Here is a 16,933-nt window from a genome sequence, read left to right as displayed (position 1 = left end):
TATTATATTTATTCCAAATTCCAACAATTATATTATTATTCGAAATAAATCCGTGAAACATTTTACAGGTAACATTGTGTTATTTAACAAAAGTTCGTGTTAACCAACAGACTTCCGTTTTACCGCTTCGTGAAGGAAACAAAAAACTTGTTGTATAACACGAATATTTGTTTTATACCACAATATTACATGTAACCTACTCTTATTTATTTTATATGACTTTTTGATCTAAATATTGTGAAAAATGACAATGGCAGCGTTAAAAAAACAGTTAAATTCATCCTTCCTCTAAAAGTACAGGAGAAAAGTTCAAATTAATATATTTTCCTAGCATTCAGGGTGGATTTAAACAAAACCAAATAAATAATGGAAATGAACACCTGATAATCAGGAAGAGGATTACATTTTTAAGAATTTTTATTAGAATAAAAAAAAGGGGTAAAACACTTCAAGTTTGGTGAAAGAGTGAATGAAGGGTTTCGCATACCTGAAATTTCAGAAATAACATTCCAACTGCAACTTTTTTCCAAATTATAAGCAATGAAAATGATAATATTTGCTATTTCTGACCAAATATGTGACTCAAATTCAGAAAATACATGAAACGCATGAGATAATTTAAAAGCATAGTGTGGAAACACCTTGTGAAAGCGAGCTGCGCTGAAACTAATTGACGATGACCTTTGTCAACGGTATGTGGAATGTACCTGCTTCTATTCCGGAAGAAATAAGAAATGCTATTGATGTGTTTTGTTAAAGTAGCATGTTGTCTCCTCGAAATCGGAATTTCAGGGTGGAGGAGTTGGTATGAATGACGGAGGTGGGCTTATGGACTTGGAATGGAGGAATTATATTCCATTATTTATCATTTGCAACGAGTTATGAGGAAAAGTTGGCAGCAAATCTTACTACTCTTTAATTAAACAATCATTTCTTCTTCAAAATATAAGTGATAACTTCAGACTTTACTTTGTGAAACCTCTCCATATTGGTAATAAAGAAATAAAACTTTGAAAGGTTCGCTATCATTTTACTATGGGCAAGACTCGGGTTTCGTAACGTGGTTACATCTTCAGGTGACTGACGTATTAAAATAATAGTGAACATTACAAAGTTTTATTTCTTTATTTCCAATTATTTCTTCTTTAAGCGAAAAAAATATTCATTAATTTACAAGAATATTTTGCCTAATAATGAATATATATGCCTCCGATACCTAAAATTGACGAAAAAATTCAATTGCACCCTTTCCTTCATTAAAAGGAACCACTTTGATAATATTCGTATTTTTATGCAATCTCAACGAATAAAATAATTGAAAAACATGAAATATGGGGTTTTGGTAATAGTAGGTCAAATATATTGATGGATACGGCACGCGGTGAAACATCAAATAGATTTACAGGTTTTTATATCGCTTTTTTATTCTTTTACAGTCGTTAATTACACATCAGGAGCTTCTTGGGTGGCAGGGTCTAGTCTGGAGGTGTTGGAGGAGGGTTCAATAAAGGAAATTGAGAGGCCATCCGAAGTCGACGAGGCTTGATATTCTTGACTTTAGGAGACTCATCGACCTCGACTGATACAAAGACAGCTTTTTCTAGATATTTTAATACAAAATTTCAGGTTCGAGTGGCGAGATGAAATTTCTTCAAATTGTTGGGAGGGTTACCTCATCATTGTCAAAATGTCAATTTCCAAGAATATATTCATTTAATTTTAGTACAATGAGTAAATTATACTATTAATAAATTATACTATTAAAAATTAAACGACTTCATGAAATTGTATCAAGTTCTGATGTATTTTTCCAGTGCGAAAACCAATAGTGGAATAACATTTTTGAGAGGATTCAAGAATTGGTAAGGATATATGGAGGTTCAGCCAGGTGAGGTTTCCGATCTTTAACATGTGTGAAACCTGAGAGCTTTTCTCCAATATTCTTAGTAGGAAAAAAAACTTGTCATTTTTACTTTCTGAGCAGACTCTATATGAGCCCAAAACGCTAAAGTAAATTAAGTTCTTTATTTTTAATCACTTGAAATTACCCATATTTGTATAATTTATCGTTCATGCATATTTTTTTCGAAGGAAAAACGAAATTTCAACAGACATTCCTTAAAATACGAGTAAAGGAAAAGATTTATTTCACCAATTAACTAACTACATTACACAGCATCATTGGTCTCGAAACCGAAATGAATGGAGGATATTTGGTAATAAAATAAATTAATTCTTGAGTAAGCCCAGAAAAACCAACGCGGAGAGCAGATTAAATGAAAAAAAAACTGATGGGAACGTCGCAGGTGAAAAGAGCCGATAAGTTGATGAAAAGGAAAAAAAATAAGACGCAACGAATGAATCTTTCATCGGGAAAGCTGCAACGGAGGATGAGGTTGGACCGAATTCTTAGAAGGTGTATTTTTAACCATTGAGAATAAAAAAAGACGGTCTTTTTTTAATCTCACATCTTTCCTCTTATCTGCAGAGATGTTGCTAGAAGGCAACCGAGCAAACTCATTCACCTTACGCGGTCAATTCACGTCGCAACTCGCGGCGACAACCGAGAATGTCCCCCAATCACATATCGGTGGTTCATTTCTTGTCCTCTCCTCTCTTTCTGCCTACGCCTTTTGATCGGTTCTCCTTTTGACTGCCCTTTCCCACGAAACTCAAGCAGATTACTTTTTCAATTCACCTCGCCTTTTCTCTGCCGAGTCCTTTTCCAGTATGACAGCCATTTCTTAGCTCTGCGCCTTCTTTATCACCTTGATTTCACAACTTCAACGGGATGAATTGCAGCATCAAAGGTTGCGGGGGAAAATATTTATAGTAATAAAAGAGATTTCCATTAAGGTAAATGGTATTCAATTACACATCGAGGTGGAATTGAACTTCTCGATTATTGAATATGAGAGGTATAAGATATAAGAGAAAATATTTGCAAAAAGTGGCCAAGTTGTAACCAAAGCTCAACACCAAAATGCAAATGTTGAAACACCATATTTTATATCAATTTCTTTTCGAGGATGAGTAAAATATAGTAAATTTATTTGAAATTATTATTTACAAATATTATCCCTTCATCTACAACTTTTAATATTCCAGTATTTAACGGTATGACAGTCATTTCTTAGTTCTGTGCCTTCTTTATCACCTTGATTTCACAACTTCAACGGGATGAATTGCAGCATCAAAGGTTGCGGGGGAAAATATTTTTAGTAATAAAAGAAATGTCCATTAACGTAAATGATATTCAATTACAAATGGAGGTGGAATTGGACTTCATGATTATTGAATACGAGTAGTATATAATATGAAAGAAAATATTCATAAAAATTGGTCAATATGTAACCAACGCTCAACACCAAAATGCAAATGTTGAAACACCATATTTAATATCAATTTCTTTTCGAGCATGTGTACAATGGAGTAAATTTATTTGAAATTATTATTTACAAATATTATTACTTCATCAACAACTTTTAAATTTCCTGTTACACAGTAAATTCATCTGTTAAACACAAATATTACTTACTGCTATTTGAATCCGCAAACAATGCAGGAGATTAGTCAGTATATTAAAAAAATATATATTAAATTCTATTTTACTTTTCCTATTTCAGTATTACTCTGCATTTTAAACTTCCCATTTAATTTACTCGTGACTTAATGTATATGATATCAAATATTTACGTTAAGAAGCTTTATATTTATTTTTGTAGAATTATCTATAATTATTTCTATTTTCAACCTCTTAACTGTAATAAGTGCAGGCGAAGCTAAAAAAGACAGCAAATTGATAGAGAGAGCACTGCCTTTGGGACATGTCGCCTTATTACTCGCTAACAATGGTGCACGACTTTGATATAAATAATAAAGTAAGTATATTCAGAGCTGATAATTAAGATAACTTACGATACATGTATGGCAGATAATTAACCTTGAATTAATAAAGTACCGCATCCGTTCTGGTGAAGCATAAGCTCATACGGTCATTGCTAGAAGACTCGATATTAACCCGTTCCAACTTGGACAAGGAAATCATAATATAGATGATAGAACTTACCACCATTTACCCTCTCGTGCCTTTAAAAAATATGAAAATTAGTAGACATCAAATGCTAGGCTATAATTTATGGGTTAAAAAAATTGTTTTCAAATTCAGACCGCTAGAATAAACACATAATAAAAATTTACCTGTCAACATTTTTTGCCGAATAGCCGTAATTATACCAAGGAACCACTCTTACTATATCTAGTCAGAACCAACTATAGTGGTGCACACGTAGACATAAATGGTGATAGACTGTGCAGGAAGTGAGTGCAAGTATGTGCTGTCTCATTTACAAAGAGGGGACATAGAGGCAACTTTCACATTTACAAACATCCGAGATCAGAGAACGACACTAGTATGTGTATATAACAATGGTGTTCGCTCCCACTACATTGCTTGGAAACACATGCTCATATCTGTTGGTGCATCGGGGTCAGAATTCATGCAGTGGGGAGAGTTTCAGACCTAAATTAATGCCACTTACTAGTTTGCAAGTGTTTACTGAAGGAGAAAAGGGTAAAAGGGAAAGAAAAAGACATGAAAGGGAGACATTAGGACAGATCTACTATTCACGGACGAGCGGAAATCGATAACGTTGTAGAAGTCATTTTTACTTTCTCTTTTTGACATAAACTCATTTCAATGTAAGTAATAATTCATAAATTAACTATAACCAGGATCAATAGGCTGCTACCTGCCCCGAATATGCCCTGTAAGTTTTGTTAGATAGAGTTCACTACAACATTCCCTTTGGTAAAAAGTGAAATTGCAGGAAATATCTCAGACGCGATGCATTTCCAATGGCCCTGATTTTTTCGTATTGTTATGGATCAGTTGGATTATCTATATACATCCTCAAAGCCTTAATAATCTACCAAAGATACGAAATATTTTAATGGCTGGAGAGAACAACGCCATTTGCTATAGTTCAAAAATTAATCCTAATTTTACAAAAAATCAGTACAGTAACAGATTTATTCTGAACTTAAACCAGCAGAGATTTTACAACCCATTCTTCAAGCCAATGCTCAGAGACTTCCATCTAAAAAGCTGATGAATAAAAAGTTCTATCTTTAAGCAGTATATACGAATTAAATTCCAATTAAAAAAATGACGACAGCCACATTTCTAGGGTGAATAATCGAGAAGAGTTTTCGCTTTAGTACAAGATTAAGATTTTTAAACGGATTTCTGAATGTGACTAGCGCCAAGAAAATAAATTCTTGGAAAACTTAATTCTACGATGATATTTTTTTGATTTGATGCCTAAGAGTTGCAATATAATATCTCTTAAAACCCATAGAAAGCGTTTACAAGAATAGAAATGATAACTATAGTTTCCTGACGATCTAACAGCTGAATATTCCGTAAATATCAACTGTCAGGTCCTATGGCGGCGTTGAAAAAAATATAGCTAGTTGAATACTTTTTCAAAATTTTGCAAAAATTATTATCCTGAAAGTTTGGTTTACAGGGTAGCATTCCACATTTATTAACAAAAATGCAGAAAAAATATCCACACAAATACTGATACTGTTTATCAGGGGACGAGGGTGAAAAATAATAATTAAAAGACGAATACAAAATACTTATAGAGAAAAAATTGACATTGAATACTTATCATGAGTCAATGAAATATACATTTCTCCAAAAAGCTTTAGGTCCCAAATTTAACTAAGAGGGGTTACAGCAACTTTACACAGAAAATAAAATTAAGAATGTGAATTTCAAAATGTATCAATAAAAGGGATTAATTTACCATACTTTGAGTGTATTTTTGTAATAATGCATTTTATGGCAAACACAAGCGTGTTCAATGGATGCACTTCTACCCGAATGAGACTGAAGGTATTCATTAATAACTGAGATACCAATATGGTTGGAAAAACAGAAAGTACATTGGAATATTATTTAACGTTTTTTTTGTAAAAATTGCAAATGTAAAGAAAGATATTTGCACTTATTTTATTTTTACATCTGAGTCGGAAATTTTGCGGCCGCATTTTGACTTTGAGCGAAAGTAATAAATCCTGAATCTATTATATTAATTTACAGCCTCGTGCGGGACTGGCTTCTTTTAAAAAACATTAACTAGTATTCGTCATAGAGGACAACTCAATACACAATATCTCTCGTGCTCTGTCATCCTATTCAGTTTAGACTTCCTTTAGCCACGAGCTATTCCTAGTAACCCTGTCCATTTGTCTAGTGAAAAGTCAGGGCATAAAACGCGTGCCTATGTCTATTCCAACTGAATGCCGAGTGCATTGTAGTGTTATGCTAAACTTTATGGCTGTGATAAAATCTTCACGGGAAATCAGCCGGGTGGAAATTGCTGCCAAAGTTCCATTGGCCTTCTCTGCCATCGTCTTCAAGGCGAATGATGGACCTGGTTAGTGCCGGGCTAATATACACCGTTGTGGAGGTCAAGTCGTCTGTGATTGGTCAGTTTTTATTTTTTTTTATTTTTTTAAGGTTCTTTCCTCCTCTCAGCTTACTCATTCTTTTTATCATGGGATTCCACGATTTGCCGAGGTTGGTACCCACGTCCCTGTTCATTTTATTACTTGCGATTCTTATTTCAATGGCCTCTTTTGTAAGACGGTCCCAATATGTCTTTGCCTTGCAGAGGATTTTTGTTTCATTGAACTTGATGGTGTGATTGTTTTTAATGCAGTGGTCGGCTACGGCAGATTTCTCTGGGTATCCAAGTCTAATGCACCGCTTGTGTTCTGATATCCTGGTTTCAATTGCTCTTCCGGTTTCCCCAATGTAGCTATCTCCGCATTCACAGGGTCCCCATGATATTGTAGGTATAGGGTATAACCAGGTCCATCATTCGCCCTGAAGACGATGGCAGAGAAGGCCATCGAAACGTTGGCAGCAATGTCCACCCGGCTGATTTCCCGAGAAGATTTTATCAACAGATTCGCCGGAAAAGCACCAAATCCTTCTTCATGGCTGCGGTTGTACGAAAATATTTCGCGAGAAGGGCAATTGGATAAGTAACACTAGCCTTGACTGAGCTGCATCACTATCAAAGGCCCACCTAAAAAACTAGAAAGCCTGAGTTTTCACCTACCACTCAAACTCTAAGGGATCTTCTTCGGCCCTTGTCATACTTTATCACAAATAATAACGCCTCATTCTATTAAAAAGTGAATAAAATCAGTTACTGATGAATAAAGGTGATTAACTGAAGGATCCTGTATTTATATTTTAGGCTTCAATCTTATTTTTTATCAAGACATGTTAAAACTGAAATAGAATGTGAAGTCCAATTATAAACGAAAACCTATGGTGAATAATCATATAAAACCTTAAAAGAATTAAGAATAGCATTCGGATTTATTTTTAAACTTCAGAATAACCATCATTACTATTTTTCATGGTTTTAAGAGACATTGCGTACAATAGCCATGAAAATGTATTGCGTATAATAGCCATTATTTTCTATTAGGACATCATGAAGAAAAAAAAATCTCAAAATTCAGTCTTATACGCTTTCACTACTTTTGAACGCACCTACTCAGACAAGGAGAGTAGAACTTGGTAACCTGGATAATGGTAAACTCATATAATTACAGTACTCACAATTTTAATCCCTCATATTTGAAAGAGAAAATAATAATACACATTTTGAAACCCACCAACTCTTCTTACACAATGGGTTCAGAGGTGCCAATAGGTTTCCCATGTCACTGACGGATGGAGAAGAGTCGCTGGCAGGCTCTTTTAATACCGAAGCCGGCCGACGAAAGCCCTCTTCAGGGACCCCCAGGTATCGTATATGTTTTTCTTTCGAGAAATTCATCGAAGACGTCGCGTCCGTTGCTCCGAAACTGCATCTAAATGAAGTAGGGATGGGTAAAGTGGGAAGAACTTGGGAAGGATATATAAGCAACTGCAAGCGGCAAGGAGTTTCGCAAAGTGAAGAAGACTTTCGGAAGAATAAGTAGAAGGAGAAGAGAAAGAAGAAAAAGTCGTCAAGGTTGGTGCAAGCGGTGCAAGAGTGCTTTTTAGGCGGTTGGTGCAGTGATGGTGAAGAAACGCAAAGACTGAGAGACAGTGGTGCTCTGGTGCATTGGAGAAGGAAAGGTGGTTTCAGTGCTTGTGCTCTGGGAAGGTTAAATATATATTAGTATGAGGGAGAGAGCGAAAGACTGTGCTAAAATATCTCAATAAAATTCACAATCTTTATGATGGTGATTATTACTATATTCGATAATAAGGCTTGGAACATCTGTGCTACGCGTAAACGGAAGAGATTCAGGGCTAACCTGGTGTCAATGCATGATTGCGCAAAATTAAATAAATATTTCAGGATAATCAGGACAACACTCTGATAAACGAATAATTTTACTCATTCTTTCCCTATTCTAGTGTCTGTTCGAAAATCCATCTCTTCCTCCTTTACGTAACTAAGCTATAATAATAAGATAAATTCAGCATAATTTTTTATGATGATGTTCGCTCATCGAAACACTGGTCGCTTTACGTAAAAAGTAGTGACATAAGTAAAGGTTAACTAACCAGGTAATCTTAAATAGTCATTATTTGCATGCTCCACACAATAATTCCCCTGAAATTAAAGAGTAGGCGACAACTAGTATGGTGGATTAAATTTTATCTTACGAAACGTGCAAACATTGTAATTTACCGACTACCTATCAATACTATGTGTGAAAAATGACTGAAATTAATTAGGCACGAAAATAATGTGACTAACACAAGTAATTAATCAATTAATAGTATTGCAATCCTAAGAAGTGTACAACAATGGCAACCCCAATTTATCCCTCTCTCAAACTAAATCATTTATTTTCCTGATTCTCTTCTTAATGATACCATTCTTTTTTCCGCACCAAGTGCTTTTGTATTGATCATCATTCAATCATAGTACTTTATTCCTATGTCATTCACGATCTCCATTTTTTCAATGCTAATCTTCTTCAAGTAAAGCACGTAATGCTATTATAAACAAAAGAGCACTGCCGCACGAAAACCGCCCTAAACTTCAAATTATGTTTTCGAACTACACGCCAAGTCATCATGGGTGCAGATGTTTAGGCCCATATCTGTGTCAAGCAAAGTTCCGCTATGATATCCATATGAAGTCATACACATCACAAAGTTGCCAAGTACTCCCGGTGACTACTATAGGTCTTGCTTTTTCTTTTCACAAAGCCATTTCAGCACACAAAAATTCCAACTTTGTGTATCCATATGTATGCACTGATGATTAAGGTTTTCTTACCGCATATTATTCCCGCTGACCCATTGCACGGCCAACGTAGTAGCTTTCTCATGTAATGGAGGAACTAGAGCACACAGCAGGCCTCGAAATTAAAAATTAAAGCTATATGGGCTGAGATAATCTAACGGACTATCGTATTTGCCCCAAAAACTTTATTTCATTTAAAATTTTGATTATGGGCGAAATTGAAGCCACGTAAAAAACTGCAATTCCACCAACTTATTGTTTTCTTTAAGTGGAGCATGGATCACATGTGCGAAAATACTTCACCCATCCAAGAAACTATTCTTTGCCTTCCCTCACAGTGATAAATCAAATAATGCATCCAAAATAAGCCTAGATCCGATCACATGCAAAAGCAAGGGCATAAATTACCAACATATTCTATCAGTGCCTTCCTTCATGCTACATTTTTCAAATTACCTACATATTCTATCATCATATTCTATTCCTTCCTTCATGCTACATTTTTTATATCCTAGACAACTATTATCATAACCACAGTCCATTTGGTTAGACTTGATGGATATTTTCGCTACTATAGTGTTTGGCTTCACACCCAGATATTCCAAGTCTCAAGGTGACTTCTTATAATTGAACCATATGGACTCCTACACTGAATTAGTTGAATACGTACATTACAACTATCGTCCATTTGGTTAGATTGGATAAATTGTTTCGTTGCTACAATGTTTACCTTCACTTACAAATATTCCAAGCCTTGACCTATAATATGTAAGCCACTTTGACTCAAACAATGGATTCGTGCAATGCGCACGTAAGTTCAATTTGATTATTTTTACTAGCGAGAACCTAAGTTATCAAAAATTTTTATTCCATCTTTGTTTCCAGCTATATCTTTCCAGTCTCCCTCACTACTTCAAAGGATTGGTGCAAAGTGATTGAAGCGGAACTCGTCGAGCGATAGAGGTGCCTTGCTTAGCGGCAGGTGCAGCAGCGGTGAGAAATATATAGTGATGTGCTTTTGCTGGCGGTGAGGTGAAGGAGGTCTCGGGAGGGCGGGTTTCTTTTGTTTTTTTCTCTTAAAGAGACAGGCGAATGGCGAAATCGGTACACACCCTGGCCTGCGCGGCGTCTCCACTCACCCTGTATCCGCCCAAGTTGTTGACGACACATGTGAAAGTGGCGTCCCTCCCTTGGGCTATCGTCACGTTCTCCAGTGGGTAGATGAAGTCGGGCTCATAGCCAAGGGCTGACGTCAGAAGGAAGCCGAGAAAGAGACAAGAATAGAACAGAAATTATTATTAAATTGAACACAATATATATATAGAAAATACCAACATTTAATTTTTGAACGAACAAAATTTTTTATACACACCAAAGATTAATCCGTTAACGCCTAGTTGTACCATATGGTGAAATTAAAAAAGCTAAGTTTAACCATATGGTACCGCTAGGGGTTAAACTTATATTTATTTGCTAAACGTAACTTTATTGCCATAAATCATTATTTATTTGGATTTTTGAGAGTTTTAAATTAATAAGAATATTTTTATTCATATATTTCCGAAAAATTAGCTTGATGGCAGCCGTAGTTATCGCATTAAGAGCCGTTAAAATTGAGAAGTATTAACTAGCCCAAAAAAACGGAATTTTTAGTGCAACCATTTGGTTTTTCTTTACTTACACCTTATGTACTCAAAATAAGAAGGTGTTGTCATGTAATTATGATTGTTATAACATGTAAATTTCATATAAAGAATGGATATTGGGTGCATAAGATTCTATAATGCAAAATATTTTTGTGTTACTGTAAGATACCGCTAGGCGGTTACACTGTTGTTCGCATGCTGTTGATTGTCTTAGATGTGAATACTTTTAACCCAGCAGCGTAGGAAGAAAATCTGTCATTGTTGCCATCCTCGTGGCCTAATATTCGGTAAAGGTGATCGGTCTGACTTCCGGTTTGGAAAGCTAAAGGGTGAGGCTGCTAATGACGTATGTTTTTATTCGTGCCGGATGCTGATCTGCTAGCATTGAAAACGTGTCGTAACTAAGGCAAAAACTTTGGAAAGCTAAAAATATGTTTGTTTTCAGTGATGCTATTTTGGGTTTATCCACATGACATTATTTGGATATTCGCACTGCCAGTTTCGTCACCGCTGATGGAGCCATCCTCAAGGTAACCAATCAATTCATGGGCATCGCTAGAGGGGTCTTCAACCAGTTTTAATGCAAGTGCCAAAAGTGGATTTCACATCGTCCGGAGAGTCACAATTCCCCCTTCATTTTACAATCACAAAAATAAAATAAATAAAAAACATGTGATTTCAAAGTGCAATAATCTTTTTTGCTAAAAAGTTCAATCAATCTAAGCAATTTTTGACATTGTTTATTTTTGACGAGTGTGTTAGTTAGATATTTGGTTCGTATTATAATATTTTCTTTAGCCTCTAAGGACCACAAGATACAAGCCGGCGGGCCGCAGGTTGAATAAATCCCTTGACTTAGATCGCTATAGGATAATGGGATACCCAGAGGGTATCTCGAGCAGCATGAAAGAAACGGTTAGTACAAAAAATATTTTCAGACTGTGATGCTGGCTACCCCTCAAGAACACTGATAGACATCCTGGACGGCGGAATTAAAGCGAAAACTTAAAGTAGTACATGGAGTAAGTGAATTTTTACACAGTCACGTGCACGCGTGCAAACTTATATACATAAATGATGAAGTTAGCCATGAAAGTATTTGGCTTAACCGGAATTCGATCCCGGGTCTCCCGATTTCCCATCAGGTGTCTTAGCCATCTATACCACCAAGCCATTTTCTCAGAATGAACTTCAGGATAGGCTTTTGGTTCGGTAAAACCCATCCTGAAGTTCGCTCTGAGGAAATAGCTTGATGGCACTATCCATGGCTTCATCACCATGAAAATATTAAGGTAAATTAAGTACAAATCAGACTATACATAGGCAGATAATGTGGTCGGAGAGGTGATACAAGATATCAGAGATAGGACCTGAGCCAGAAAAAAAATTCCTTTCAGTTGTTGAGGATTTGTCTTTAGGATCATTTTGGAGCATTTCCTATGTATAGGATACACACAAATGAGTCTTTTCCAAAAATTTCGGGGGTTTTCAATCGCTTTTATGTCACCCTGATGGAATAAAAGGTATTAGACGTTGGGAAATAGCCAGAAATATTTCTTGAGGTTTTTTTGAAGAGTTATCTTGAGGATTATTTTGGAGTCATGCATATGGATAGAATACACTCAAAAGCGTATCTTCTAAAAATTTTGATAAGGTTTGATTCCCCTTATGTAACCCTAATTGGAAATTTGTAGGTATCCCTTGAAAGAGGTCACACACAACTGCAGGCCGCGGACAATGGTGATAGATCATATGAACTCATCCAGCTTTCGACCATTCTCCCATTTACGAGCGGTCTGTTTCAGGCATTAATACGTTTTCAATGACCCTATAAATCATCTCATACACGTAGGGCGAGAGCATGAAGTGAACTCCAGCTGCTACTGCCATAAAATTTGTGTATATTCATTAACAAAATCAGACAGACTGAAGGTAATCTTTTTTATAGTTAAAAAGGGGATCATAAATATTGAAAATCACCAAAACCTTTATTTTGAGTGCAGCCCTTGCCCCATAAAAAAATATTACATTCGAATATTCCAAAGAAGGAATTGTACTTTCAAATATCATGTAAATAAATATAAAAAAGAGACTTCAGGTATTTAAATACCTTAGCATTTAATCCACAGAAAAGCTAAGTTCAACTGTAGGTTTGCAGAATGTTAAAACTGCTTTCTAATTTTTAAGATAGGGTTTTCCAAAAAATATGTAAGCCATGAATATAGTTGCAATACGTTTTTTCTTGTAAGAGAAAAATTAAGGTTTTTCCATATTCGATTTGAGAATTTTCTAATTTATATATCCAATTATCTATCGATCATTCTTCTGATATTGAGCATACTGATGCGGTCTATCGTGGAGTTAAATCATCTAGAATGTGTCACAGTAAATTAAATGCAATGGGTTTGTTCACTCACATCTAAAATTGCAATCTAGTAAGACCTTAGTTTCAAGAGGGGAAACATAAATCTCGAAGATAGAATATGTTGAAAAAACTCAAAGTTACGCGATTTTCAACTTAATAAAAAAAACGCAACTCTGAAGGTCCCTCTCAAAATGGCTAGATGCGTAACTTCTTGGCAAGGAGACTACATCTAGGAGGACCAATTCCATCCCCTTGTGGGCTGATTTATATTGCCACTTCGGTCTATTGGCACATTTTAAACGGTTTTCAAAAATGACCAAGGCGCGGTGATTGAGTGCAATGCGATCCACTTTTTTTCCAATAATTTGTGTTAAAATGTTTGTAGTTGCGAGAAATAGCATTAAAAAGTTAAGAATTTCATAGATCACATCATCATGTAGATAAATTTCGGTGAAATCGGATCAATTTGTCCGTCAGCGATGCAAGGGTGACCTTTGTAAGCACAATTATATACGCGGTGGGTGATAACACTTAAGGAGTAGATATCATCATTCAGCTGTTTTCAATTCAGTGAGATAAGAGGTTAGCATCGGATAGGAACGAGAAAACATCAGGACTTTTCCATTTCTATAACTCCGCTACGGACAGTAATTAATGTATCCTAAAGAACCCATAACAACTCTCCAACTATGAAAAACTGTAAAAATTATGACAAAACTTAAAATTTAACATATTTAAAGTTATGGTAATGCTACCAGAAGACGACTGAAACACCGATTTCAATTCTCGAGTGTAATATAATACATGGTTAGATCAAGATAAAACATTGTAGCTCCGAAATCAATAACTATTGCTTTCCCTAGATGGGAACTCAAGCTGAATGATGATGAACAACCTTTGTAAATCACCAAAGAATTTTTCGTTAGTACTACGCCTCAGCGATTAAACGCGTCGTACCAATAAAAAATTCTGTGAAAATTTACGAAGGTTGTTTATCTTTTTTCATTGGAGCTCCGTATTGGTGATGATAATTATAATGTGTACTTACTCCACATGATAACATTCTTTCAATACAATATGAATTCAGAATGAATATCATTCTAGAACAGCCTCATCTCATCATAGAACCCCATTATACAGGAGGTCAATTACTGTATAAGACGGGTATTTGGACATTACCAATGACTTGGGCACCGTTTAAAACCTATGGATTGACACCTCCATCGGTATGTAATTCTTTTTGCCACCCCTATAATCTTGACTGTGACCTCACTGGGTCAACGATTAAATTTACGTAAATAAAAGTTTCGTTCTCGGTTTTATCGTGTACGAAAATTTAATAATTATTTATTTAAGTAATTTCCGCATACAGCCGTGACGCCAATTTACAATGAAAATTTTAACAATGACATAAATTAGACACAATACAATAACAACATAAAAACAACTCAAAGAATAAACCAGTAGGGAAAGTATAACAGTCAATTGGCAGACATATGGGACAGACCTTGTGCGGTGAATTTTTTGCACGACAGGTAAAAAGGATCTATGGAAGGAAGGAGTGAATAAACATCTTGGTCAATGAAATTCAGACTTTTTCTATCTAGATTTTTTCAACAATGATACTTAGTACGGCAAATTCATAATTTTGGTTTGGACCCACATTGTGAGGTCAAATGGTCAACATTGTAATATTTTGCTTGCACTCAACAAAACTCAGGATATTTCACCATAAGTAAGCCAGTTTCGTGAATATGTATTACTCCAGCTAAAGTTACTAAAGTTAGAGGTCAAAAATTTCAAAAAACCTGTGGAAAAGTCTGTATTTCCAGGTCCGACAGAAGCGATAAATTATGAGAGGTATTTTGCCGAACGGATAGGCATGGGAATTCGTTTTCCCCCAAACCATAAAGGACTTTAACAAATGCTGGTAGGAATTTTTGTCTGAGTTTTTACTTTTTATACGTAGATGTTTGGTTCCCTAACACCCCCTGCCACACTCTTTTTTAGGCGGCCTGCGGGGTAATATGTAGATGTAGATTAATATCTTACAGTCTTTGGGTATACATAAATTGCTAAATAAGTACTCCGAAGAAAATAAAATTCGACCCATCTCTAGTCTTCAAAACCTCTCCCCAAATGGACTAAGCCCATGAGCGACTAGAATAACTTCAGCACCCGATCTACTGTAATTTTTATCTCTCCGAGTAGAGGCCCACAAAAGACCTAGATGGCGGAATCCGATGGACGCCAGACGATCCTCATCACTGGTTTAGGCGCACCACGGCAGAGCGCGCCAGCGTCGGGTTCCCAAACAAAAAGCGGATTTAATTTGATCTCCCGACAGATGTCCTTTTATTTTCGACCCTTTGGGCGCTGCCCTTTTATTTCGGTGTCCACGAGTCGACGAAGGCCACTCGACTGTGTCCCTCGGTGCGCGGAAATAGTCGAGCTGAAAAATCGTCAAATCTAGTTCTTTCCTTTCGGATGACCTCGCAAAAATCTCTCGTGGGAGCGACGACCCTTGAGGTCCAATAAGATGGATTCCGTGTTGGGCGAGGTGCTTTCTTTTTTACTTCATACCTTAACGGTATTTCTTAATCCCCTCAGCCATTCAATCAACATGAAATTAAAACACTAAAAAAATAATAGAACATACGAGTTATCAAGAGGAAAATACCGTCGACCAGCCATCAACTAGCCTTCATCACCTGAGTGTTCCTATATTATAATAATCATTCCTTTGTAAAATAACACCCCAAGGAGACTCAAGTATTTTTGGGAAAGCGCAAGTTCAACTACAAATATGACTAAAGGCACATACCAAGATTTCTGTAATGGAACGGTTCCATTTTAAATTTTATCAACTGAATATTTCAAATTTTTGCAAACGTTCTACGATTCAGGGTCTACCACATCTCAATATCTTCGCAAAAGGGAACGAATTGATGATGCGATGCCTAGAGCCACCATTCAGGTTGGTTTCACAAGACACTTTCGCTTAATTCAAATGTACGAACAAATGGTAAAAAATAATTAAAATGTTACTTCGGGAGGAAAAAACATATCTTCCCTTTCCTTTCTGTGACTTCGCAGAAAGCTTTACAGGGAAGGTTGAATTTTGAGTTCGTTTGAAATGGATTATGCGTGACCAAACCTAGTTTTCGTGTAAAATTTTGTTCTAGAAGTAGTAAACACTCCCAAATATTGGTTCAAGCGTCCGAGCGTTTTTACCCATTCCAAGGATTTCGAGGATATTCCTAGCTCAGCTCAGCTAACTCATTCCTAACTCAGCAATAGGTATGGATAATGTGTATCACAAATTGGTGGTAAAAGTGAATCACAGTATTATATAAAGGTATCACAAATTGGTGCAAGGTAGTGCATCGAATGCTTAAAAATAACTCTGCCTGTATCTTAAGATAGGAGACCAATTAACCAATTTTTAAGTTAGATTTGAAAAGCTATCCTGAAGTCCCCCTCTTATGAAGCACAAATATTCTGGTTTTTTTGGAAGTTAAATGACCCGAGGGCAATGGGAATAGCTGAATTATCTGAGAGAATCACATGGTTCAAATAAAGGGCTGAATTATACCTAGGATCGTGTAAAAGTAGAGGAATATTTCGATCGATATTTCTAT

At 35.9% G+C, this 16,933-nt stretch overlaps 1 protein-coding gene across 1 annotated transcript in view; it reads right to left on the bottom strand.

Annotated features, from left to right (window-relative positions):
* LOC124168911 (lachesin-like) overlaps positions 1-16,933 on the bottom strand; it is a 1,190,944-nt gene that overhangs the window by 224,384 nt on the left and 949,627 nt on the right. The window contains exon 9 of the mRNA XM_046547298.1: positions 10,421-10,527. Coding sequence (XP_046403254.1) covers positions 10,421-10,527 — 107 coding nt within the window. The remainder of the gene's footprint in view (positions 1-10,420; positions 10,528-16,933) is intronic.

This window comes from Ischnura elegans, chromosome 12 (genome assembly GCF_921293095.1).
Source record: "Ischnura elegans chromosome 12, ioIscEleg1.1, whole genome shotgun sequence".
Classification (NCBI taxonomy): domain Eukaryota; kingdom Metazoa; phylum Arthropoda; class Insecta; order Odonata; family Coenagrionidae; genus Ischnura; species Ischnura elegans.
This window is presented reverse-complemented; position numbering and strand designations above follow the sequence as displayed.